The sequence below is a fragment of the Eleutherodactylus coqui genome, chromosome 7 (genome assembly GCF_035609145.1).
Source record: "Eleutherodactylus coqui strain aEleCoq1 chromosome 7, aEleCoq1.hap1, whole genome shotgun sequence".
NCBI lineage: Eukaryota > Metazoa > Chordata > Amphibia > Anura > Eleutherodactylidae > Eleutherodactylus > Eleutherodactylus coqui.
This window is the reverse complement of record NC_089843.1, coordinates 194,308,371-194,335,736: the sequence shown is the minus strand read 5'-3', so window position 1 is coordinate 194,335,736 and position 27,366 is coordinate 194,308,371. Positions and strand designations below refer to the sequence as shown.

Here is a 27,366-nt window from a genome sequence, read left to right as displayed (position 1 = left end):
AGCATATCAGTGAAGCCTCAGTTCATCACCGTACCTGCTGGTATTTGGACATGGGGTACAGTAGTTTGGTGTCCAGTTTAGGATTGTACTGAGCCAGAGACTCGTGCCGATAATGTGCAATTAGAGCGATGACAGATGTAAAAGTCAGAGGTTCCGAGAAACCATACATGTTATCACGGTGGAATATTTTGATCAGCTTATTGTTCCCACCCTTCCTAAAACACAAAAAGGTCAAAATTAATTTCTGTCAATATCTAAAGATAATTACCTTTCACAAGTTCTGTAGGACCCAAATAGAGGGATGGCCCCTTTTGGACTTTAAGGGGAAATCGCAGGACATTTTTAGCTTTTTCCATTGATTACCGACAGGTCAACAGTAGATGGGCGAGGACCCGCCGCCCGGATCCCCGAAGATTAGCAGATTCTAATGGTCAATGGAAGAAGCAGAAAGCGCTGATCATAGCGGAGTGGCCTGGTTTGGTACTGCAGCGTACCGCCCATTGAATTCAATGGACGCTACATATGGTTACGTATATGAGAAGTTAAAGACACATATCACTATTACATACTAAATGGGAAAACACTGGGTACAAGTGACATTGAGAAGGACTTGAGGATTTTAACTGAAGCAACCAGTGTCAGGCAGCTGTTTTACAAGTCACTGGTGAAACCACACATGGAATAGTGTGGACAGTTTTGGGCACCGGTACTCAAGAAGGACATATCAGAGCTTGAGTGGGTACAAAAATAGGCAACCAAAGTAATAAATGGAATGGGCGGACTACAATACCCAGAGAGGTTAACAAAATTGGGGTTATTTAGTTTAAAAAAAAAGACGTTCGACAGGCGACCTAACAACTATGAATAAATATATCAGGGGACAATACAGATATCTCTCCCATCATCTATTATACTCCTGGACTGTGACTGTAACAAGGGGGCGCTCTCTACGTCTAGAGGAAAGAAGGTTTCTACACAAACATAGAAGGGAGATTCTTTACTGTAAGAGCCGTGAGACTATGGTACTCTTTGCCTGAGGATGTGGTGATGGCGAACTCACCAAGAGAGTTTAAGAGGGTTCTGGATGCCTTTCTTGAGCGTTACAATATTATATGTTATGTCACTAATTACTTCAGAAGGGTCGGTGATTCAGGGATTTTTCTGATTGCCAGATTTGGAATCAGGAAGGAATTTTTTCCCCAAAAGGAGGAAAATTAGCTTCTACTTTGTGGGATTTATTTTCCTTCCCCTGAATGAATCTTGCAGAATAATAGACTGAACTGGATGGATGCGTGTCTTTTTCCGCTTTACAAACTTTGTTACTAATAGTTAGGGCTCCTGCATGCTGGTGACTGCGATATCGGGCAGTGATTCACGCTTTGATATCGCTCTCGTAATCCTTCTGAAAAGCCCTGGATTGCAAGGTATTTTCTGAGGGAATTAGCCTTGCATCACAGCACAGCCACGGCAGGAGATAGCGATGTTCTCCCATTGATTTTAATGGGGCCGGTGGCTCCATTGACATCAATGGTAGAAGATCGCTGGAGGAATCCCGTGCTGCAGCTGTCACAGCCACAGCAGGGAATCGTGATGTTTGCTCATTGTTTTCAATAGGGTTGGCAGCAGCGTCTCTGGCCCCATTGAATCAATAGGATAAGATCGCAATCCTTTGCCACTGCTGTGGCAGGGGATTCCTTCATCCCCATGGGGAGTCCCATCAGGGAAACATTGCAAGTGTGAATGAACCCATTTAAAAGAATGGGTTTCATATTTGTGCGTCTCGCAATGCACAAATCTCGCACAATATTCTTGCCAGGCGCCCTTAGTGTGAAAGTAGCAGAAGAATACGAATGCTAACTGACCATTTTGAATAAAATTGCAGATTTTAATGCATTGCTTTAATCTCACTGAAATAATCTGGCTAAAGCATAACTAAATCTGCTAAGCACACACATGCATGAAGCGTTATTACCTTAGAGTAAGAGTGTACTCTCCCGGGATTTTGCTAGAAGCATCTCTCACCAAAAATGTTCCATCTGGTGTATCCCGAAGTTTATCATTGACTTCCTCCCTAAAAAAGGCATAAGCAGAATTCAGGTCACTACAGTCCTAAAGTGACTCTCTGGTCCTGGACAAGCACCAATGGCGACGCCACTTCTCACACTACCTGGATGCACACTGTGCATTAGTATGCATTATCAGTCTAAGACACTACATGCTGTGACTGGCCAGTGCGGCCCACGTCATGCATACCGGTACTAATGCACAGTGTGCGTCAGGTAGTCAGACACACAGTGCGGCCATTGTTATTTGTCCAGGAACGGAGGGCTGCTGTAATGTAGACCATCAGCATTGCTTTTCATTAAGATTTCTGCCCCATGCAGACAAATGGGAGCGACAGTTGCAAAAATCTGCAGATCTGACGAGACACAGTTAAGTAGTACTTCTATACAGGAGGCTAGACAGGCTGGACTAGATGGACATTGTCTTCATTCAGCCTTACGAACTATGTTACTATGCCAACACTTGTATGAACACATGTAGTAGAGGCTATAAAGCACATGGTGCGGATTCAGGAGCAGTACAGTTAATGAGGGAAATGTTCCGCTTGCCCATACAGTCTAGTTAACTGCTTATGTCTGATCCATCTTTCAAGCATAGTGAAAAAAGTCTAATGGACACAAATGTACACGCTCAATTAAAAAATCAGTTGAAAACTGGACACAGAGTTATTAGACCAGTGATTCCCAACCAGGGTGCTGCGAGAGGCTGCCAGGAGTGCCGCGGCTCTCTGGCTGGAAATCACGTTGGTATTGTATCTTGTCTCCACGAGGAAGTCCTGGTGGAGACAAGATTGGCAGAGGTTGACGCCCCCTGATGCTGATTGGCCGTCAGCTTCCTGCTCGTCATCAGACTTGTGTGCCTGGGCGTCAGGGAAAGCAGCGGCAGGTGAACAATACAACACACCAGCCTCGCTGCCGGCGGCAGTCCTGTCCCATCTCTGCTCCCCGCTGTCACACGGCATTTTACTGGGGCCGCCGCAATTACGAGTGGGGCCGCCAATGTAGGGGGTTGCGATTACGAGTGGGGCCACCAATGTAGGGGGTTACGATTACGAGTGGGGCCACCAATGTAGGGGGTTGCGATTACGAGTGGGGCCACCAATGTAGGGGTGGGTGGGTGGGGGACACGGATTAGTTATGGAATTCATAGTAGCCGTAGCAACAAAGTGGATGAGATTTTGCAAATCATCCACATGGTGTGGAAACAATCTGGACGAAACCCGTGTGGACACCGACATGAGGTGCAGGATATAATTCTGCAGCATGTTAATTTTAAATATAATGTATATCAATAGCCCATCCAGCGCTCTTCCCTGTGTGTTTTTTTTAAACAGCCCTGTCTTTTTTTATAACGATGGAGGTAAAAATCATATGTCGTAATAAGCCACACTCTAGCCACGCTCCTGACCCCCCCCCCCCCTTCCCTTTTGGTTGGGGTGCCGCGGCGTAAAAAATCTTCCCAATGGTTCCCCAAGGCTGAAAAGGTTGGGAAACACTGCATTAGACCCTGACCTTCAATAGCAGCAATCCTGCAGGCTGGAGAAAACTACCCAACTCACCTAGAAATGTCTCCCCAGTACCACTCCGCCTCCTGCAGGGTCCCTCCGACCCCGCTGATCGTACAAGCTGCTGGTTTGGGTTTTGCTGGTTTGGGAGGGAGAGCTGGAAAGGACAAGCGGCAGGAAAGTAAAGAAAACCTTATCATGAATACAGAAACATAATCCTCATTAAATGACTAATATTTCATAAAAATGCTAAATCTATTGGCGGAGGTACCCAAAAGAAACAAGAATTCATATTAAAAATAATCTATGTGTTTGAACATTTCTCAACTTCCGTCTCCCTCCCAGTCCGCCCCGTTTAAAGCAAAATTTTTGTCCAAACGTATTTACACGCTCAAAGTCCTTTTTGAGCTTTTTGCTATTGATGTTTTTTAGTACTTATGAAGTTTATTTTCTTGTTTCACCTCTTCAGTATCGGCAAAATACTTTTTTTTCAGGTCTCTTTTAACCCAAGGAAAAAAAATAGAAAGTTTCATGAAGCGAGATCGTCAGCGAGTGAACAAGTTGATTTGCGTGAACAGACGTGTCACAATCTATGAGCTTGTTAAACAACTGAGCTGTGGTCACAATGCCATACAGAAGATGGTGGAAAGCCTGGGGTATCAAAAGTGTGTGCAAAGTTCAGCAGTAGCCCCTCGATTTGAAGGAGAGAAGGGTGGAAGTCTGATCTGATCCGCTTGAAGTGTTTGAAGCCAATGTACACGTGTTTTTTTTCCAATATGGTGACGGGGATGAAATGTAGGCGTATCTTTATGATACGGAAATGAAGAATCGGTCCGTGCAATGGCGGCATACCTCTTCTCCAAGGCCCAAGAAGTTCAAGAGGCAGCGATCAGCAAAGGGAGTCATGATGACTGTTTTTTTAAGATGACAAGGACATCATTCTCCTTGATTTTCTGGTGTGAGGCCGTACCATCAACAGCGAGCGGTACATTGAGACAGTGCAGAAGCTTAGAGGAGCCATTAGGAGGAAGAGACTGCACAAGAATCTGAAAGCCATCCACATTCACAACAAATCAGGCAATTGGCAAACTGGGCTGGTCAGCGGTCCCCGATCTGGCGTCCTCCAACTTCTACCTGTTCGTTCCGAAGAAGGAGGACAGTCTTCGGGGATATCGATTTGATGACACAGATGAGGTGAAAGTGGCTGTGAAGAAGTGGATACGACAGTGCATAGCAGACTTTTTTTCCAAAAGAACCTGAGAGTTAGGTTCAACAATGGCGCAGATGCATCAATCGCTTTTAATGGAGACTATATTGACTAGCAAATTTGTATAGAGGAAAAGTCACTCCAACTACTTGTGCAATTTGAACTCAGCCATTTTCGGTTAAGACGGCCCCTTATAGCGCTATATAATCAGCTGAATGGAGCTGAAAATGGCCGATGGAGCAGGAGCGCTCCGAAGTGAAAGTGCCGGCACTCTAAGTTGAAACAGCATAAGACAACTTTCTATAAAACAACACTAATGCACTGCAGTTGTACCTGGAGGAGGCTGATCTTGTGGAACGTCATTATCCTGAAGCAGAAGCTCCAGAAGCACGGCAGGATAATCTGGCAAAGCTTCTGCCCTAATCAGGGGGAAATAAAGAGAGGGAAATAAAGGCAATGAGCTTGAATTCAGGGAATCCAATGTGGGTCTCACAAGAGTTCCTCACTCAAAACTTTCCCTCTTATCATTATGGACAAGCTGCCTGAAGGGGCAGACCCCTTAGAGGAAACCAGGCAGCACCATTGGTCCCGATCAATTACGTTACAGGGCTCATAAGTAAGAGGACGCGGGGTTTCAGGGAGCTGCTTTTTATACTCCGCAGGAACCCCGTTCCAGCACTCTGCCCCCCCAAAAAGATCAGAGCAGGCGCACAATGTGATTCTTCTCAGGCAACTCTGCGTGCACGCTGTCATGCGGAGCATTGAGCTGGATCGGAGGACCGGGTGTGTCTAAAACGTAATTCCCTGGGACGCCCGTACCCTCACTTCTGAACCCCATAAAAAAGTTTATGGGGCTGAAAGGTGCTGACAGGTTCTCTTTAAATTATAATTGTTCTATACTAAAAAGGTAATTTTACTTAATTAGAAACACTGAGAGGCCTACACACAACACAAAGCAATGAGGTGTACACACTAACATATATGTTGCATGGATGTCCCCTAACCCCTGCAGTGGCAAGCCCGGAAATTTTCCGGGACTAGCTCCACTGCCCATAGTGATTAGCCCAGAAATCTTCCGGGCTATGTTTCACTATAGGACCTGCAGAACACAATGCCATAAGCTGTGGCAGTTTGCTCTGCCTACACAGACCCACAGAGAACGCTGCAGGGCTTTAAAAAAAGAAGCAGGAAGATAGAACCGATCTGCTAGCAACTTCCCGCTTCTTTTTTCAAACTCCTGCATTGCTTTGTTTACAGGTTGCCACGGAGACCATTGGCTTTGTGGCAGAGAGAGGTGGTGCTTGGCTGTCAGAGGATAGCCAGGCACCAAGCTCTTACAGCAGAGAATGGAGAAAATCTCTGATCTTTGCTGTTTAACCCTCTACATGCCGCGGTCTATGCAAAAGCAGCATGTAAAAGGGCTGACATCATCGGATCCCCGCAGTGTGATCAGGGGGTCCTGATGGGTCTCTGTAAAAGTCCCCTAAAGGGACAAAAAATTTTAAAAAGTAAAAAAAAAAATTATAAAATAAAACCACCTTTCTCTTTTTACATTGTAAAAAATATGTAAAACAAAAATTACACATGTGGTATCCTTGCATTCGTAATGACCCAGAGAAGTTAGTACATTATTTAACCCCTTAATGACGCGGCCCCCGCTTTTTTTTCCCCCCTTTTCGTTTTTTCCTCCCCTTTTAAAAAGTCATAACTCCTTTATTAATCGCCGTCGCTGTATGAGGGCTTGTTTTTTTGCGGGACAACTTGTATTTTCCAATGGTACCATTTAATGTACCGTATAATGTACTGAAAAACTTTTACAAAATTCTAAGTGGAGTAAAATGAAAAAAACCAAAAACACGACATTACACCATTTTTCAGTGCGTCTTGTTTCTACGGCGCACAAACTGCAACAGAAATTACATGATAACTTTATTCTACAGGTCAGTACGATTACTATAAGACCAAACTTGTATAGTTTTTTTTCGCTGTAGTACTTGTATTTTTTTTCAAAGACATAACATTTCTTTTTTATTATTTTCTGCTACATCTTCTGCGCGCACTAACTTTTTTATTTTTCCGTCGACGTACTTGAGCAAGGGCTCATTTTTTGCAAGATGTTCTGTAGTTTACGTTGGTACCATTTCGGAATACATTCGACTTTCTGCTCACTTTTTATCGCATTTTTTTTGGCAGACAGGGTAACTGAAAAAGTGCATTTCTGGCGTTCTTTATTTTTTTTTAGACTACGACCACCGTGTGTGGTAAATAATGCACTACTCTGATAGATCAGACTTTTATGGGCGCTGCAATATCGAATATGTATTTTTCTTTTATGATCTTGATCTTTTTATTATAGATATGGCAAAAGGAGGGCGATGTAAACTTTTATTTAATTATTATTTTTTTTTTCCAATTAATAAAACTTTATTGAATTTATTTTTACTTTAAGTTCCCCTGGGGGACCACAACTAGCGATGCTTTGATTGCTCCTGCAGTATGATGCAATGCTGTATGATTGCGGTTATTGCCCTCCGGTGTCAGCTGTAATAAACAGTTGATGGCCGCGCTGTATGAAGAGAGGATGCGCCGCGATCCCTCTTCATACATACCCGGATGCTGCAGGACGTAAATGTACGTCCTGCATTGGGAAGAGGTTAATCTGCAGAGTGCACTGAATGGAAAAAAATGATTTAAAACATGGCAAAAATAGCTAATTTATCTCACCATACAAAAAACGGAATAGAAAGTGATCAAAATTCTGCACAGATCAATAAATGGTACTAATAAAAAAGTATAACTTATCCCGAAAAATAAAAACCCTTACATAGCTCCGTTGTTTAAAAAAAATAATTAAATGCTAGGGGTCTTTGAATGCAGCGATAAAAATTACTATTATTTTTTTTTAAACTGTGAAAAAGTAGCGAAAAAGAAGAAAAAAACTATTACAATTTGGTATGGGCATAATCATACTGGTCTGTAGAATGACTTTAATACATTATTTATACTGCTCAGAGAATGCTGAGAAAAATAAAAATAAAAAACATGGCAGGATTACAGATTTTGTTAATCTTGCCACTAGAAAAAATGGAATAAAAAGCTATCAAAATTTGACATGGGTTCCTAAAAATTAGATAAATGAAGACTGGAGTTCATCCCGCTGAAAACACGCCCTTCTAGAGCTCTGGCAATGGAAAAATAACATTAATTCGGCTCTTGGAATGTGGCGACACAAAAGCAAACCTTTAAGAAAAAAAATGTTTTAAAATGTACAAAAATAGCGAAACATAAAAACCTGTATAAACTTGGTATCGCTGGAATCGTGTGACTCAGAGAATAACGTTATCACATTATTTATTCCGCACAATGAACACCGTAAAAATGAAATCCAAAAAAACAAATGGCAGATTTCTTTTTTTCCCCCCCCAATCTCCCTACAAATTTTTTTTACAAAAGTTATACAATACATTATATATACCCAAAAATGATGCCATTAGAGATGAGCGAACCTACTCGGCCACGCCCCTTTTTTCGCCCGAGCGCCGCGATTTTCGAGTACTTACGTACTCGGGCGAAAAGATTCGTGGGGCGCCGTGGGTGAGTGGGGGGTTGCAGCGGGGAGCGTGGGGGGGGGGGGGGGGGGGGGAGGGAGGGAGAGGGCTCCCCCCTGTTCCCCGCTGCTACCCCCGCGCTGCCACGCCTCCCCCCGCCCCCCGAATCTTTTCACCCGAGTACGTAAGTACTCGAAAATCGCAGTGCTCGATCGAGTAATTACTCGAAACGAGTATATTCGCTCATCTCTAGATGCCATCAAAAAGTACAACTTGTCCGCAAAAAACAAGCCCTCACATGGCCGTGTCAATGGGGAAATGAAAATGTTATGGCTCTTGGAACGCAACTGGAAAATTGGTTGAAATTAAGTGATTGGCTCATTTAAAAAACCTGCCCTGGTAGGTGCGACAGGGTGGTAAGAAACCCGACACTCAAGGGGTTAATGGATAGAGGATAAATGTCCAATCACTGGGAACCCTAAAAATCTGGAGGACTCGGCCCGCAAATGCCCTTCAGAGTGGAGTGTCAGCGCACATGCCAGATCAGCACGACATTCACTTCTGTGGGAGGGATGGAAATTGCAGAACACGTCAATCTCTGCCTGTCCCATTGAAGTGAATGGAGTGGGCTTAATGCACCCCCAGCAGTGTGGAGGGGATTGAATGCCGCTCCATTAGTTTTCAATGGGACTGCACACAGGTGCTTCCATCAGCCCCACTAAAATAATGGTTCAGCAACCGAGCATGCTCAGCCAGTGCTCCATTCAATGTGACATTACTGCGGGGGACACGGGTCCTGAAAACAAGATTTTAATATTAGGCTGTATCGCCCCTACTGCCTAGTAGACCACTACTTCGTGTATCAGCGAGATCTCCATAGGTGGGACTCATAAGGCTCCTGCTGTATATCACATAATGCAGATGAGGAATATATGTAATGACTAGATCCATTATACACACTCACCCTGAGACAACAGGCCGGAACAGCAAAGGTCCGAGCGTCTGTCCAGCACACGGCACCGTCAATCCATTCAGGCTGCTGACTCTGCATACTTTGCGGATATGCTGGAGAACGCACTGCAAAGTCAGAACATGCTGGATGGGGACAGCAGGCGGCTGGAGCAGGGACAAGACGGTCGCCCTCTTCTGCACATCTTCCCCATGGTCTGCGTAGAAAACAAACAATATAGTAGCTATACGGACCCTGTGACTATCCAAGCGAGGGATACTCCTGCAGTACATACCCTCACAGCCACAGCTACTTATCCGCTAAAATTAGTGCAACGGTAAACTGAAGAGAATCGCCAAGTTACATAAACTTTAGTTTATTCTGAAAATGTACATAGGAAACTATGCAAAGTGCCAAAATGAATTAGGATTTCATTCACATGTAGTGAGCTTGCACCAGTAGGGGGCAGTACTTTTCATCTCTCCATACTGTGCAAATTGCATTAACAAATATTTCATGTGATCATCAGTATAATATGCAATAAAATTAACTGCACACTTTGAAAGTAAAGTAATTCACTCCCGCAAACTGAAAGACCCACCTTAGGCCGCCTGCTCACGGCAGAGCCGGATTCCACACGTGACCCTGGCCAGCGACCCCGCATGCCTGCTTTCCCTGTACTGCGGATGACCGTGGACGCTCACCGTCTGACACGTGCAGTACAAATGCACGCAGGAACAATGTCAACTGTGGATGGGCTGCGGGTCAGACGGCTTCCATTGATTTCAATAGAAGCTGTCCATGTGGAGCCCGCAGCACGCTGTAATTTTACCTCCGCTCACAGAAATCACAATTTATTTCCCAAAGTGTGAAGGAATAAGTGAATATCCGTCCATGTTCAGGCGGCCTTATGCGGAGTTGAAACAAGTTCTATATGCTCCAATAAGAGAGCGGCAGCCTTCACCATTTCTAAAGCATAGGCAAACATTTTAGTTAGTGGTCCAATTTGTTACGGTGGCTATACGACTAAATACTCGTCAATTCTTCAATTAACCCCTTGTGTGAAAGGATTTAAGTGTAAGTTTTGGTCCAGTAAGAGACCTCCCTAAAAGTTTCTTCGTGTAGTCCCAGCCCCTCTATAGTGTGTGCAGGGGGGTTGTTGCACATGAGAGCACTAACGCCACGTAACATGCCACTATTTAATAAGCACAGGCAGCGTGCACCAGGTAGACGAGGAACTTACCTAGCAATGCCTGAATGAGATCCCGATGGACGTGCGCAGGAACTACAGGACTAGGCAGTTCTTGCAAGAAGGACTTCACCATCTCTGTGAGGAAATGAACATCGGCTACTTCCAGGTCTGTCCTGGAGAGATCTGAAACTACAAAGCCACAAATGAGAACAAGGACTGGCTACAGGTCCTCACATGGAAGGCCCCCGTGGCATCAATAATGTACTCGTCACAGGAACTGCTTGCTTCTATCTTATCATGGCTGGGAAACAGGCATGGCTTAATAGACAATCTATAAGGGGCTTTCAGAAGGCCCCCGGCTATCATGGCAACCGCTGTCAGAATTGACAGTGGCAATTAAAGTATCGACAGTTGCAATCAATAGCGGTGCTGATGGCAGATGGGTGTCAGCTGTAAGAAATAGCCGGCACCCGCATTCTATGGAGCAGGATCGACCCATGATCCCCCTCCATAAAAACCCCGAACCTCCATGATGAAACTGTACATCATAGAGCGCGCATCTTCATGCAAAATCTGCTTTAACCCCTTAATGCTCTATCTATGAGCAAAATACCTCTGCAGCACCACTTATTGGATGGCAGCATTCCTGCAAATCAATGTCTGACCCCATTTATACAGGTCTTTATAACAAAGATAGGAAATTGAAAAAAATGATACAGCTGTCTGTGAGGTTTTCAATTCCCAATCATTGTTATAAAGACCTGTATAAAGGGTCGGACATTGATTTGCAGGAATGCTGCCATCCAATAGTTGGCGCTGCAGAGGTTTGTTCCATCTTCCTTATTTGCATAGATTTCCCAGAGGAGCATGCACAGCCTTAGAAGTCTCCTCACTCATCTTCTAGGCTCTCTCCTTGAGGAGTGATGATAAGGAAATCTGCTTGTAAAACCGTGGTAGAAATCTGAAGCCATTCTGACGCAGTTTTTGCCGCGGATCTGCATGCGGATGTAGCCCAGTTAGTAGGCAAAATCTTCATGTGAGATTTTCCAAGTGTTTTCACATGGCTTTGCAGGAGGAAATGACTGATCTACGCAGGAAATTCTGCACCTGGTTTTTGCCCATTAATCTGCCTCATACAGGTAGATTCTGTGTGGAAACTCCCATGGCGAAATCTGCAGTGTGACCCTCGTACAAAGGCGATATGTAACCCAGGAGTTCTAACTGATCTGAACTAGAAACATTCTCTTTTATAGTCAGAAATTAGCTGTTAAGAAAATTCAGAAAGGGAAACCGTCAGTCCAGCGTCACTGATGGATCTCCAATTGAGCGCCGTCTGCAGCTTCTACATACAGAGATAGTAGAAGCTGCAGAAGCCAAATTCTGCAACATTCTTAATCAAAAATAGCTCCCAAAAGGTGTTCCCAGCCTTTAAGTAATGCCATGTTTAGTCACTTCCACCCGTCAGGCATATTTTATCAGGCATACTCCACTCCACTACTGAAAAACACCAGATTCAGTTTACTTACGACAAAACCAATATACAAAAAGAGTCAAATGTAAAGCAGCATCTCAGATTCCTGATACCCAGAAGGAGCGGACCCCCTCACTGCCGGCTATACAGACCCTTGTGGGAACTGGTTCTTACCGGTTTTTAGTGTGTCTCTATACTCCGAGCAAACAGTCCTGTAAAGCATTTCACTGTCCAGTCCTATAGAAGGGGAGAAGCATACAAATGGAGTTTACATAGTGCCCACAGCCCCCACATGTTATGCCTGCACCTCCGAGGGGTAACTGCACGCACCTCCCATACTACACACGCTGAACCACCAACACTCAAAATCTCACAACAACCACAAAATTAAAGGCTTTTGAGAAAAAAATGTTTGCATGTTTTTGCATTTGTATTATGTATCAGACAGAGATTTTCATTAAAACGATCCTCTGGGCCTGGAGAAACAAAGATGGCCGCAACCGCTTGTCCGACTACCTATTACACAAAGTGTATTAGTATAAATTATTAGGCAGAGACGCAGCGAGCGCCAGAGAGAGGCCGAGGCGCAGCGAGCGCCAGAGAGAGGCCGAGGCGCAGCGAGCGCCAGAGAGAGGCAGAGGCGCAGCGAGCGCCAGAGAGAGGCCGAGGCGCAGCGAGCCCCAGAGAGAGGCCGAGGCGCAGCGAGCCCCAGAGAGAGGCCGAGGCGCAGCGAGCGCCAGAGAGAGAGAGAGGCCGAGGCGCAGCGAGCGCCAGAGAGAGAGAGAGGCGCAGCGAGCGCCAGAGAGAGGCCGAGGCGCAGCGAGCGCCAGAGAGAGGCCGAGGCGCAGCGAGCCCCACCCAGAAAGAGACAGACAGAAAGACAGGTATCAGTGGCCACTAGAGCAGACACTTTCTGTTTTAGCTTTACTGTATAAGACTACCCACACACCGCAGACAACGGTCACCTGAAGTGTTCGGCCAACAACCATCTTTCCTGACCCCAGTACTACCATATGAAGAGCTAAGCTACTGCCTGCCACACAACGCTCCTGGTGGCTTATCCCCTCCTTAGTACCAGGCACTATAAGAGGATACCCGTCCCTTTACTAGGGGGTCCTGTACGCCAATAATCAATGCAGCTTCTTCCTCCCATGCTCTCACCCCCGCATGATTTCAGTACCTGCCTATATGGCTGAGCCAAAATCAATTTTCCATTTTGTGCAAAATTATTATTATTGGGGCACAGAATTAGCAAATTAATGTAATTAGTTTGATTAATCTCCCAGCTCAAGAATTGCTTTATTGTTTAGCTAATATGTTCTCTCGCTTGTCTTTATGGTTTTAAATAATTGAATATTGGAATTAAATAGTTAAAATATATTATAAATGTGACATATAATATACACAAATCCATCATACCAAAAAAGATGGCGATTCATAGTCCCGAATGGGAGCGCTGACAGGGGGCCCGAAGTACAGACAGTGCAAGAAGATGGCTGTAGAATAAAACACACGCATACCGCTACTGGAAATAGCCTCCTCCTATTATTGTTGGGCGGTGTGCACATATACTTTGTGTCGCTTTCTCTTTTCGCCATACATACACTATTCACACAGGGTTCACACAGGGCGGATTTGTTGCGTTTTTTTCGTTGCGGTTTTTCCGCAGAAGAACTGCTTCTGCGGCAAAACCGCTTCAAAAGGTTATTTTTGTCTTGTGTATTTTCCGCGCGGAAAGTCTGCAAGCTTTTTTTTCCGCAGCGCTTTTTTACTTTTGCAGCGTATTTTGGTGTGGATTTTGCTGCGTCCATAGAGGTCTATGGACAAAAAAAGCACTGCGGAAAAGTCAAAAGAATGGACATGCTGCGTCTTGAAAAACCGCACTGCAGCTTTTTGGCCAAACACATTTGTACTGCATTGCACTGCAAACGCAGTGGTTTTGCCGCAGAAACACTGCAGTGTAATAGCAGCGCACAGCTTTGAGTACAACCAACCCTCCCTTTATGACAAGAAAGCACACATCTTAATCCATTACCAGAGAGCATTATTAAAGTTGTAAAGCATTGATGGCCTTTCAGTAGAAGATCAGCGGCGGTCTGCAGCCTGGCACCCTGCTTATGATCTGTTCACTGGGCGGTGTGATTATGCAGTGAGCAGATTTCTGCAGGAAGCAGACAGCTCCGTTCTTGCTGAAGTGGCCAGGCTTGGTATTGCAGCCAAAAGTTCCCATTAAAGTGAAAGGAAATTACTCCTGCAATACCAAACCTGGCCATTGCTGTGAGAACAGAGCTATCTGCTTCCAGAAGAAAGCAGTTCAGTGCATGTATGCACCAGGCAGGTGAATAGCTCATCATTGGGGGTTCTGGGCAGCGGACAGTGACCAATCTACTATTGCTGGCCTGTCCTAAGAACAGGCCAGCAATCATTCACATCTGGAAAACTCTTTCAAGTCCACATATCCATATAAAAAAGGTAATTATGAAATGTTCGGAATTGTGAAAGTTGACCACAAATAGTTAAATAACTTGTATGTGTATTAACAGTGAAAAAGAGCTCACCTTTTTTTTCAATTGCTTTGAGCAACCTGGCGAGGAGAGGAGGGGCTTCTTCAGGAGGGGAAAACTGATCGACAAGTTCAGGTAGGACAGAGCCTGAAGGGAAGTAACAAAGTAATATGGCGTGTATATACATACATGTATGAAACATATTATACTTGTGTTGTGAACAGCGATGCTCACTTAAAGGGAGCCCGTCGGCTTCAACATGGTTTCCATTCTGCAAGCGGCAGGTTATAGGCAGGAGGCGGCCAGCAGGTTGATATACGATTTTATAGGAAAACATTAAAGGGATTGTCTAAGTTGTTTTTTTATGTTAAAACCTCGTTCCCCATGCTGTGACACAACTAATCAGCATATATTCACCTGTCCCCGCTGTGTCCCACCCCACCGCTCTGGGTCCCCCTTATGAGGACATTTACTGGCTGCAGCCCCATCAGTAAACATGTCTGGTGACAGGGCTCAACGATCCATCGCGGAGCTCTGTCATTGGCTCCATGTAAACATACAAGAGCAGCGGAGGACTGAACAAAGGCAGAGTGGGGACCTGGGAGAGGCAACTATATGCTAGTTAGTTATGTTACTGCATGGGGAACGGGGCTTTAACCCTTTCCAATCCACTGTCTGACCTCTGAAGACATTATGATTTAAGGCTGTACAGCTCCGATGTTGGAAGACGTCCGTCGGGGTTCTCTTACTGTATATTGCCAGCCTCTCTTTGCTGTCCGAGCCTATCCAACGTGTCACCTCATGCAGTACTGGCTTTAGCCAGCAGATAGCGCCGTTGTATAACGGCAGAAAAAGAGTAAGCCCCCTAGAAAGAGTTAACATTAAAAAAAACAAAAAAACAACACACTTGCACAACTGCTTTAACTATAACTTGTATTTAATTCATTAATATCTCTGCTCATTCTCAGTTTAGAGGTCCAGTGGGCGGTCCGATCAGTAATTAACAGCTATCTGTAGGAGTATGTCTAGTGTCAATCACTGATCGCTCCGCCCACTGACCCTTTAAACTCCTAATGAGCAGAGATATAAATGAATAAAATACAAGAAAATGGCTTATGACAGCGTGCGTGAGATACGCGGTCACCTGCAGTACAGAATTGCTGCCCTAGGCGGTGGGGATAGGCCGGCTCACTCAGCAGTAAGGCGCTGCTTTATACATACAACACGCTTGTGTGCGCCCGGCCTACGTTATGGTGCTATTAGGGGAGGGGACAGGGAGCGGGGGGATGGATTATTATACACACTCGCTCCCTCGATCCAGTGCTGTCGGCACAAAATCCGAATCTTTCCAGGGTTTCCGTGTGTGCGCTCCCCTATACAAGTCTATGGGAAGGCGTGCACGAGACCCGCTAAATAAAAAGCATCAGATTTTCGTGCAGTGCATGGGCTTTACCGGGTATCAGCGCTGGATGGTGGGTGTTACACTCCATCACCCCCATCCGTCACATCCCCTAACGGCACTTAGTTTATAGTTCTGTGGGACATGAAATAGAGGAAATCTGCAGAGGGAGACTGATGCGCTCCTGCCTCCTCCTCCTCCTCCTCCTCCTCGCACATCCTGGCTCGGGGCTTAATCCACAGCCAGATTTATTTAGCCTTGTCAGCAAATTCCAAGCTCTCCAAGAACATTAACTCTTTACTGGATGCAACAGCCAGAAAGAAGTCACTTTCAGCTCTGCTTTCCAAAGGTCTCTGAATCAAAGCTACCCAAAAATTGATCAATTACTGATGTATCCCCAATGTCTTAGGCCTTCTGCCCACGGGCGTCCTGCAACGTTTTACTGCCGTTTGTGATGCCAGCACAGACCACGCATGGCAGCGAGTGTGCACACGCTGCGTGGTACGCCGAGAAAAACAGCATGCTGCGATCCATTTGGCGAGTATCTACACACTCATGTGCATGGATCAATGAGAGTCCACTGATCACATCGTGTGCAAAATACGTGGTGTAAAAACAATCGTGGACATGACGGCTTATTCTGCCTCCAATGCAGAAAAGAGTTCAACTCCAATTTATCAAAACAGGCGTTTCCTACCCCCATCTTAAGTTACACTACAGCAAAACATACCAAAGTTTTTTTTTTTACCTCCATGAATACCAGTACTGGATATCCGGAGTTTATATGAATTGGAATTGCCAGTCAATCCTGCTTCATACTAGGAAGGGCGACTTTCCGTAATACAGTTCCCCCCGAAAATAAGCCCTACCCCTCTATTTTGGGGGGTGTGTTGAAATATAAGCCCTACCCCGAAAATAGGCACTAGCTACACTAGGTTAAGAAAAAAAAAAGAAGAAGGCAATACTCACATAGCTGCCGGTGTTTGTGTCCCTCACTCTTCTGGTGACGGGGCTTTGAATACCCCGCCTCCGGTAAGAGAGAGCTCTGATTGGATTGAGCACCAGCCATTCAAAGCCAACACTTGATCATTCACAACCATTCAGTGAATGACATTACTGAATGGCTGTGATTGGTTCATCGATGGCCGGCTCTGATTGGCACTATTCAATCACAGCTCTCTCTTACTGGAGGCGGGGTATGCAAAGCCTCGTCACCAGAAGAGAATCCTGTCAGCGCTGAGAACTGCAGCAGCGTGGGGTCCAGTGTGAGGGATACAAGACACCGGCGGTTGGGTAAATATAAGACAACCACGAAAAATAAGACACTTCACCTAACTACGTGTATGTTCAGCACTCATAAGATGGGTAAACTAAACTGGTCCGATAAGAGACTTCGGATCCGTGTAAAAACAATTCCATTGCAAACAGTGCAGCGCGGCCGGAGAGGAAGCGGGCGGTATTCAGCGATATTCATATATTCCTCCCCTGTTCGGCTGCTGATGGAGAAGAGTCTCCATGTTAATGTGCATGAGAAAGACCTTCTCAGCATTTGGAGGGCCGGGAAACGTGAAAGTTAGCAAGAGCAGCCACATAGAGCAACTCTTGGTCTGTAGGACCCTGCCACGTGTGCATTACATCAAAAGTCCATTGATTTCAGTGGGAAATGTACCAGTTTCCCCTATGGAGGCACTGCAGGGGAATACAACACTAGATCACAGGGTCCAACCGTCCTGGACTGTCAAGCTAAAGCCCAGATTTGGTGGGCTGTCCCACCATCTCGGGAGGCTTATCGGATGTGTCCCCTCCTCTGTCCCACGGTTGAAGGTGGGACAGATCTTCCTGACTCTTCTATCTTCTGCTCCGATGATCTATATAGAGTGCGCGGTGCAAGACAAGCGAGGAAGACGTATATAGAGTGCGGGCTGCAAGTCAAGCGAGAAAGATGTGCAACGACTGTGGATGTGGAACCACTGTGTCAACCTACCAGGTTGCTGATGATCTTGTCCAGCACGGTTGACAGCCGACCCCAGCGTGGGAGGTAAGATACCAGATGTATGAGCCGCGTATGCAGATGCAAACTAGGGAAAATATCTTGCCCTGAACTAATAATCAAGAGAGGGAAACCCGTCTATAAGCGGAGAACTCGTCCCGATAAGGACGACCCCACGGTCTTCATCTAGGCGCTGACTGACCCTGATCGGACAGAACACCTATAAAACAAATGACAGAACAATACCAGGGTGTACAGGAACAAAGGAGGTACAGGCTGACCAGGATAACAGACAGCTGGATACACGAATGGAGGACACGGAACACAAGCAGATAGCAAGGTAGCAGGGAAACTGCCGAAGCAGCAGCTAAACATGGAGTTATGGACACAAATCACACAACAACACTACAGCACTGTTTGAAAGGCCCAGGGCAGCTATATACGGAGGTGATTAGAAAAAGATGCATCAGCTGAACAGAAGGCCCAGAAGCAATTAACACTAGGAGTGCTGGAAGAGAATAAATGTAAGTTCAGTGAACAGGGAGAGCAGGATGACGCCCTCGCCTGCCAGACACAGAAGCAGAGGATTGTGTCTGAACAGTGCACCTAACAAAATGTATATAGATTGTGCCATGCAAGACAAGGGAGGAGGATGTATATAGAGTGAGCGGTGCAAGACAAGCGAGGAAGATGTCACCGTGCTGCTGAGCAGAGCCTGAAGTGGGGGATCAGGACAGGCGAGAGAAGCGTTCATTAAAGGGGTATTCCAGCAATTGAAAGTGACAGTTATGTGTTTCTTAATGCAATAACTTGTAATTTTGCAAAATAATGTTATAACTCGTTTTACAACGCTGCAGAGATATTACTCTAGCTGGGATCCCCCACACTCAGTTCTCCATTGGTACCCAATAGTAACGACCTGTACGCTCCGCTGTTTTACTGGTCAGGCATGCTCAGCGCCTTCACATTCTGCAATAACGATACCGTTTGCACAGTCGTGAATGCAAACTTATAACTAGCAGTGTGGGGCATTGTGGGAGATGTAGCTTTTGTACTCCCTGGCGGCCATTTTAAATAACAATGTGGAGAGACGAAGCTGGCTGGAACGCAGCAATAGCGCAGTTCGGCAAAAAAAGTATCAGGGTTCAGTTTGACTTTTTAGTTGAACATTAGGAATAATGGCAATAAGTGTAAATGTTAAGGAAATTTTGAAAAAGTTGCTCAGTTTCTGAAATACCCCTTTAAGTAGGATCAGTAAAACGGAGTGGGGCCACAAAGGTTTATTGGGGTTAGCAACAGGATGGTGAGCGTGTGCAAAGAGGAGTCGCACATGGGATTCCAGTGGGACAGTTCCTCGGTCTTTTGAGGAATTGTTCTCATCCCCTTGACTTTAAAAAACACAGCGCAGAAATTTTCAGGAAAACGCATAAAAGAAGTTTTAAAAGCTTTTTGAACTGATCGGACCTTATTGCTCTCGAAGGATTGTGTGAAAAAGAGGATGAAGCGGAGCGGTACTGTGGTGATTAGGTTTCTCTCACATTTTGATTATCACTGTATTTTTGCCGGCCCTCCAAACACTGAGAAGGTCTTTCTCATGCACATTAATATGGAGACGCTTCTCCATCAGCAGTCAAACAAGGGAGGGAATATATGAATGCCGCTCCTCCCCGGCCGCGCCGCACTGTTTGCAGTGGAATTGTTTTTACACGGATCCGAAGTCTCTTATCGGACCACCTTAGTTTACTCATCTTATGAGTGCTGAAAATACTTACGGGGGTCCTGGAGAAAGAAATTGGCGACTTTTGCGCCAAGCAGGATTCTAAAACATGCAGTGAAGATACGTGGTCTCCAGGTACGGCTTAGCAGCGGACACGGTCAGTCAGGGCACTTCTGTTGGGTGGTCAGCCCGGGGCCACAACGTCTCTGGACTGTAACCCCCTACCTACACTATACGGAAGGATGGCATGGAGTTACGCATGTCACCTGTGGGGTGTTGTGGAACGTTCTTCTGTGTTAATCAGCATACCACATCACTGACGGCTCCTCGTTAATCATCTTACCAGAAGTTAGATTGTCTGTTTCGGTATTTACTTTATCGCTTGATTTCTTGGTTGTCTGCTGCCAGGGACGTACTTTATAAGCACTGAATAATGAACTACATGTCTACACTGATGGTTGTATGTATAAGGTGGATGTCCCCATGGAATACTTGGATCGAGCCAATATACTTGCTGCTAGTCCTCCAGCTTTCAGGACGAGTACTTTAATTAACTTTAGCTATAAGCTTTGCCATAATTGCTATTTTTTTTTATTCATGTACTGTTCCCATTCCGTCTCTATACACTAACGATGCTCGTTCCTGACAAAGGAGCAATCATCGCTGGGACGACTGTCAGGCCCATCCACTAATGTCCAGGTGACCAAGCTCTCATATGGGTCTTAACTAGAGATGAGCGAGCACCAAAATGCTCGGGTGCTCGCTATTTGAGTCGAGCTTTTCGTAATATGCAAGAGCTCTATTCGAGTAACGAAGGTATTTTTGCAATGGACCCGCCGGGTGCCAAGCTTTTTTTTTTCTTTTTCTCTCTCTCAGCCAGCCAGCCACATACTGCTGGCACGTCACAGCAGGAAGTGGTAATGCAGGGAGGGGGTCGAACACGGCGTGGTACTCGCTCGAGTAACGAGCACCATCGAGTATGCTAATGCTCGGACAAGCATGTTTCCTTAACTCTAGTCCTAACGTTAATACCAGGTGGTATTAGGATGAGATTTAATTTTGGTGCAAAACCAGTTAGTAGGTGATAAAAGTTAGACAGAGGTTTCCAAAGATGTACCAGATTTATCATCCAGCACGAGCCAATGTGATAACTGCATGCACACTGCCACTTCATTCATCATTGGAACCCCCGGAGATAGCAGTTAAAGGTGACCATCACTGGCAGTCCCAGTGAAATGAATAGAGTGGTTGGTGTGCACTAAACCTTGTTTTTGCCACACATTCTAGCCGTGCCATATTTACACTACAAAAGGTCTACAATCAAGTAAAAAAGTATACATTGTGATCATTTATTGGGCAATTATCTTTTTTTGCCTTTGTAATTCAGCATATCAACCATATACTCAAGTCCACCCCAGTCAGAAACACACAAAAGTAACCTACCTGATGAGATGGGTTGGTCTATTCTAGATGCAGTAGGTGTTGCAGGCAGTGGTCGCTGCCCACGTGAACGAAGACCTGGCAATGACATTCGTACAGGTCCAATAAATTCCACGTAAGTTCCTGGAAAGTCTCCTTTCTGCTTGGTTCTTTCGTTGACTCCCAAGATCCAGCCAATGCGATGTGGATCCCGCTCATCTCCATCTCTACACCCTAAGGCTAACAAAGATGCTCGACTGACTGTTAGGACATCACTAGGCAGAAGGTCTAGGTCTTCCTCTCGTTCTCTCTCGTAGGGATACAAAGCTCGATACTGGAAGCCTTCGTTTGACATTGGTACAGACTCCAAATGTCCTAGAAGTCTCAGGTGCTCAACGACGTGTCTATCGCACCACGGAAATTGGTTGGAAGAAAAAAAGTTACACAACAAAAGCTGACAGTCTTTCCATTAACATTGTTCTCTTGGGGCGGAGAGGAACCCTCCTATGAAGTGAAGTTCACGCTCAGCTGACAATGTAATGTGGAGAACACAACCATGCCTCTAGCTGCCTCTTTTTCTCAGCTTGAAGCCCCTGTTCAGCCAGATGATAGAGCAGAGGAAGAGTGCAACAAACATAATCCACGACTTTTCAGGGATCATGCAGCAAATGGAAGAACCACAAGTGGAGATGGTGAGGAAGGATTATCCTTAGTTGTTGTTACTTCCTCAATCTATGTGTAACGTGTTGAAGATTGCAAGTCTGAAAGACAAGGAGTTCGAGAGGCTCAGCGACTGCTTAGGATTAGTTTAAACAGTTTGAAGTATCTGTTATATTTAGACACAATATTGCTTTATACATTTTTTAGTGTGTTATTTGATAAGATCATGTGGTGGTTTCACACCTGTGCTAGGGGTTCCACCTTCCTGTACCGTTTAGGAAGAAGGAAAGTGGAAATTACATTGCCGAACGGCTGAGGACGAAACCAATAGCGCCAGGTAAACACCATTGACTATAGTGGGAGTCCTTCAGTTTCCAATCCAGCTGCCTGGCTTTTGGATTGAAGAAGGGAAAAGGGACTTGTTATTTGTATAGCGCCAACTTAAGGCCCATTTACACGAAGCGACAGTTTGATTGACAGTTTTGAGCGATCACTTTGCATAAACTATTAAGTAGCTACTCAGCTACCTAATAGCTATTTAGTGTGCAAATGAAGCCTTTAGCTGAATGCAGTTAATATTCAAGGGGCTCTTATCTACTTTCAGTTCCTTTGTTCTCCGATGGGAAACAATGCTATCAGCACCGTGGAGAACTCCTGATGACGATTTTTAGGTTGGCCTGAATTTAACGATCAGCTAGCAGTGCACGAAAAGTGCACAATGGCTGCACATTTAGACGCAACGATGATTATTCAAACGATCGGCTTTTTAGCGATTTTTGAGTGACCATCGCGTCGTGTAAATGGGCCTTTATTCCGCGGCGCTTTCAGGTAATTTGTTTATTACCGCCCAGCAAGCTGGGTACTCATTTTACCGACCTCGGAAGGATGGAAGGCTGAGTTGACCTTCACCTGGCTACCTGAGCCACGCGGGGATTGAACTCACAAACTTCAGGTCGTAAGCGAGAGCTGCCTTAACACTCAGTGCTTTTTCTCCCATTTTTTGAACTGGATCTGTGACAGAACCTCTGGACGGAGCTTCCAACGCAGATGTGAAACCAGCCAAACTTACACAATGAAGCATCTCTAAAAGTCCACCCCCTTATCTAGACCAGATTTCATGTAACACATCTTCAGTTCATCTATATACTATGAATACAGACTATCTTGAAAAGACCCCATGATGTAATGTACCCTCTCCCCGACAGAGGTCCGACAGTGTGACGTAATGTACCCTCTCCCCGACAGAGGTCCGACAGTGTGACGTAATGTACCCTCTCCCCCCGGACAGAGGTCCGACAGTGTGACGTCATGTACCACCTCCCCCCGGACAGAGGTCCGACAGTGTGACGTCATGTACCGCCTCCCCCCGGACAGAGGTCCGACAGTGTGACGTCATGTACCGCCTCCCCCCGGACAGAGGTCCGACAGTGTGACGTCATGTACCGCCTCCCCCCGGACAGAGGTCCGACAGTGTCACTTAATGTACACGCCCGAAAAATGATATATGTAAGTTTCCAGGCTGCAAGGACCCCTTTATCAGGCAGATACCAAGGGAAAAGCAGGAAGGCACAATCTTTAATGATACTGTCAGTAACTCACCTGATTGCAGATACAACATCACCTACAGATACAATATCACCTGCAGATACAATATCACCTCTATTAACACTTTAGTCTTTTTATACAAGATTATTTAATATCACTTTTTTGGCCAACAAGTTACCACAATTTTGCTGTGTATTGAGGTCTAAAAGGAAAGTCCCCAAGGCTGGGTTCACATGGGGCGGATCTGCTGCGGAAATTCCGTGCGGAATTTTGCCGCGGCAAATCCGCATGCGGCTGCTAATCCCGGGATTAGCCAGCCATGTGGATGAGATTTCTCAGAAATATCGTCCACACGGGACAGCAAATCCACTGCGGCTAACCCGGCAGAAGCCACCGCTGATTTGCCAACCGCAGGATGTTCATTTTCTTCTTTCCTGCTGCGGCCGCGCTCTCCTCTATGGGAGCACCGGCCGCACCGGAAGAGCGAGCGGCCGGGCCTCTTCAAAGACGCCACGGGTTTTGCAGCAGCGGTTCTCCTTGCGGAAATCTCGTGGTTTTTCGCTGCGGCCAAACCACGAGATTTCTGCTGAGAATCCGCCCTGTGAGAACCCAGCCTTAGGGTGAATGCCCACGGACGGAATCGCTATGCAATTCCCGCTGCCATAAAACGCGCATGAATTCTGCAGCTATTAGGTTCCATTGTGGAATTCTGCAGCAGATTTCCACAGCGGGGGAAAAAAAAAACGCGCCATGTTCTATTTTCTGCTGATTTATGCCATGGAAGGTCTCCATTAATGGAGACTGCGGAAGTCCGCGATCCCTCGCAGGCACTTCTGTGTTTATCATTGCAGTACTCCCGTGGCGTAAATCCACGGGCATGAGGCCTGAAGGGGGTTTCCCCACTACCTAAAATTGCCTCTCAACCGCTCTGTCCTTCCTGGTTGTAGCTGACAGGGACATGTGACTGCTGCAGCCAATCACGGGCCACTACAGTGACCTTCTATAGCCGGTGATTGGCTGCAGCAGTCACATGTCCCGGTCAGCTGCATCCAGGAAGGACAGAGCTGTTATGGGGCAATTTTAGTGTGTGTGAAACCCCTTTAACACTTCAGTGCTATTGAACACTTTGATAGCAAAATCCCTCTGATCTGCAACAAGATTTCTTCAGTTCAAATACGGATCCGGTTGGAGCGAAGGGTTGGGTTTATGGCAAATACGGAAAAATGAATATACACAAGTATAGACATTAAAGAAAACCGCTACACAGGTAGGATGTAATAGGACCGTTCATCTTATATACTAACGGGCCACTAAGTCTACCAGGCAAGCCTTCCGACAATGCTCTTTTAGTACATAGGTGTATTCTGGAGCACCATGTCTTGTGCCGTATTTTCCATTATATACACCCTGACGTTGTCCAGGTACTGCTGACAACTTCAGACACGTTACTTTGGCAAGACTAATAACACAGTTGTCAATTTATACATGGCCAGATGGTTCCATCCAGAGACAGTGCCAGGCGGTCCCCATTGACTACAATGGGGTCCATCTGCCTTCTGCCCAGTTTTAGATGGAAGATGGAGCTCTGCATGCACCACTTCTGGTATTTTCAGCCGGACCTGCGATGGAACCTCCGACCGCGGATGTGACGCCGGCCTTAAAGATTGCAAAGATGATGCAAAAACCCTAAGTGATAAGCAGGCTGTGCAGGTAGGTCTAGAAAGGAGAAGGGCTCCTCACATCCAGACTAACACACCCTCCAATGACCTACTTCACAGGGGACTCAATGATACAGTACTTACCTAGACTATGGAAATGTGGCGACATGCCCGGTCAGAGGATGGCATAACCTGTTCTCTACACCCGAAGAACAATGCTCTTCACAGCCAGGCCGTATTGTAAAATCTGCAGCGGGTTTTCTGCGTGTTGAATTGCGTATCCCGACATACGCGTGTGTAGTTTTTGCACCCATGTACTGTACATTGATGTCAGAAGTTGCCCAACCCCATGGATAAACCCTTTTAGCGCTCACATGGTCACACAGGCACCACCTTCTTGTGCTTTCCTGTGTTGGTGAGAGTTGGCGCTCTGAGAACTGTCTCTTCGCTAGAGGACGGCGCTCTCTTGCCTTGGCTGGATTTTCCCACTTTTGCGCAGCTACATCTGATGCAGAGTAATGAGCTTGCCTATATAAAAAGTAGCCCTAGTATTAATGCTATTACTGGCGGACTACTGAGACATCAGGGAAGGTTTTCAGCACACAGATCAGCCCCCTCTTCAGTCTGCATGAGTCATGGACACTTTAGGGCTCGCGGCTCTCAGTTTCCTTATCGAAGCCAAGGAAAGCAATAAAAACGTGTGACCACCCTATCGTGTTTTTATGTCCGGCCGTTGCAGGACGTGTGTGGAGGGGGATAGCGCTGCTATCTCCCTCCATACATTGCGGGTGTCAGCTGTTTATTATAGCTGACACCTGCGGGCAACAGCCGCACGGCCAATCGGATCAGGAGAGCAGAGCAGGTATCATGACAGCCAGGGTCCCCTGTGGGGCGGCTTGGTAGGCTGCCTGTCAGAATGCAGTATGATGTAAGGTTATGGCATTACATCATAGTGCAGAAGTGATCAAAGCATCGCTGGTTGTGGTCCCCTCGGGGGACTAACAGAAAATGTTAAAATAAGAATAACGTTTTATTAATTTTTTTTAAAGTTATAATAGTTAAAAAAAACAAACCCTTTGCCATATATACAATAAAAAATCTAAATAATAAAAGAAAAATACATATTTGGTATCGCTGCGTCCATAAAAGTCCGATCTATCAAAGTACCGTATTATTTACCGCGCGCGGTGAACGTTGTCCGAGAACAAAAATAAAGAACGCCAGAAATGTGCTTCTTTGGTCACCGTGTTGTCAAGAAAAAAAATCCACTAAAAAGTGATCAAAAAGTCATATGTATTCAAAAATGGTACGATCGGAAACTGCAGGACGTCCCGCACAACATGAGCCCAGAAGATGGAGATAGAAAATAATTTAAAAAATTAAATCTCTTTAAAAAAAAATATTAGTACAGAAAAAAAAAGACTATACAAGTTTGGTATCATAGTAATCGTTATCACATAGAATAAAGTTATCAGGTCATTTTTGTTGGTTTGTGCGCCGTAGAAAGAAGATGCACTGAAAGATGGCCGAATGTCGTTTTTTTTCATTTCTCTCCACTTAGAATTTTTAAAAAGTTTTTCAGTACATTATATGGTACATTAAATAGCACCATTGAAAAATACAACTCGTCCCACAAAAAACAAGCCCTCATACAGCGATGTCAATGGATAAATAAAGGAGCTATGATTTTTTTAAAAGGAAGGAGTGGGGAAAGGAAATAACAAAAATGGAAAAAAGGCAAAAAAGTGTGGCCACTAATGGGTTAAAGGATTCCGTTTTCTCGCCATCGATTTCAGTGGTTTGTTTCTATTCAGTTAAGTTTCAGTTTTTTTTACTGGAAAAATTAGCGCAATGAACTGCAATACCGACCCGGACTGCGGCGCTACGGTCAGCACGATCCGCCTCCTGCGCTTCCCATAGCGGCAGCGGTGCTGGTAATCAGCAGGGACCCCCGTGATCATCTATCGAGGACAGTATACGGACAGCATTGGATCAGCGCCGCGGGTTCGGTCCCTCGCAGCTCCGACAGTTCAAAGAATTCTAGATGATTTCACTAATCCAAAAATAGTACTTTACAGGTTCCAAGAACAAGGTGAGAACACAAGACTCGTTGTGAGCCCTCACCAAGTACCCCTCGTGAGGACATATCACATCCTCGTGTACACGGGGATAGCAGAATCAGTGCAGTCTATTAAAACGATGCGATATGCAGCCAATCACCTTACACAGACGGTGGCATCTCTACCGGTCCCCGAGCTCCGTCCCGGCGGTGCAGCCACGCGCCAGCCGCCCTCCCCGTCACAGCACCATTCTTCCTGTGTACTCCGACGTCAGATCCGGCTCCTAGCCCTCCATGGTTAGCACGGCGTGCCCAATCACAGACGGGGCTCCGTGCCCTCCCTGTACGGACACCGCCACATCATGCAGGGGGACAGTTGGCGTCAAGTTACCATGGCAACCCGCTGTCAGACCTGCAGGCACTGAGATAGCGAGCGCGTCCTGTACCAGCAGTGATCACCTGCGTGCAACAGCAGCGGTT

At 45.8% G+C, this 27,366-nt stretch overlaps 1 protein-coding gene across 3 annotated transcripts in view; it reads right to left on the bottom strand.

Annotated features, from left to right (window-relative positions):
* LOC136573054 (phosphatidylinositol 3-kinase regulatory subunit beta-like) overlaps positions 1-27,116 on the bottom strand; it is a 37,602-nt gene extending 10,486 nt beyond the window's left edge. Inside the window, exons 1-10 of one of the 3 annotated variants that reach the window (XM_066574195.1) lie at positions 27,053-27,116; positions 20,989-21,725; positions 14,494-14,586; positions 12,110-12,172; positions 10,516-10,653; positions 9,288-9,489; positions 5,109-5,194; positions 3,623-3,725; positions 1,973-2,071; positions 35-215 (exon numbers count right to left, since the gene is read on the bottom strand). In XM_066574195.1, coding sequence (XP_066430292.1) covers positions 35-215; positions 1,973-2,071; positions 3,623-3,725; positions 5,109-5,194; positions 9,288-9,489; positions 10,516-10,653; positions 12,110-12,172; positions 14,494-14,586; positions 20,989-21,319 — 1,296 coding nt within the window. In that variant the 5' untranslated portion in view covers positions 21,320-21,725; positions 27,053-27,116. Of the gene's footprint in view, positions 1-34; positions 216-1,972; positions 2,072-3,622; positions 3,726-5,108; positions 5,195-9,287; positions 9,490-10,515; positions 10,654-12,109; positions 12,173-14,493; positions 14,587-20,988; positions 21,726-27,047 lie in introns of those variants that run through there. The other 2 variants (XM_066574194.1, XM_066574196.1) reach the window with 2 other exon arrangements.
* Positions 27,117-27,366: the final 250 nt, after the last annotated feature.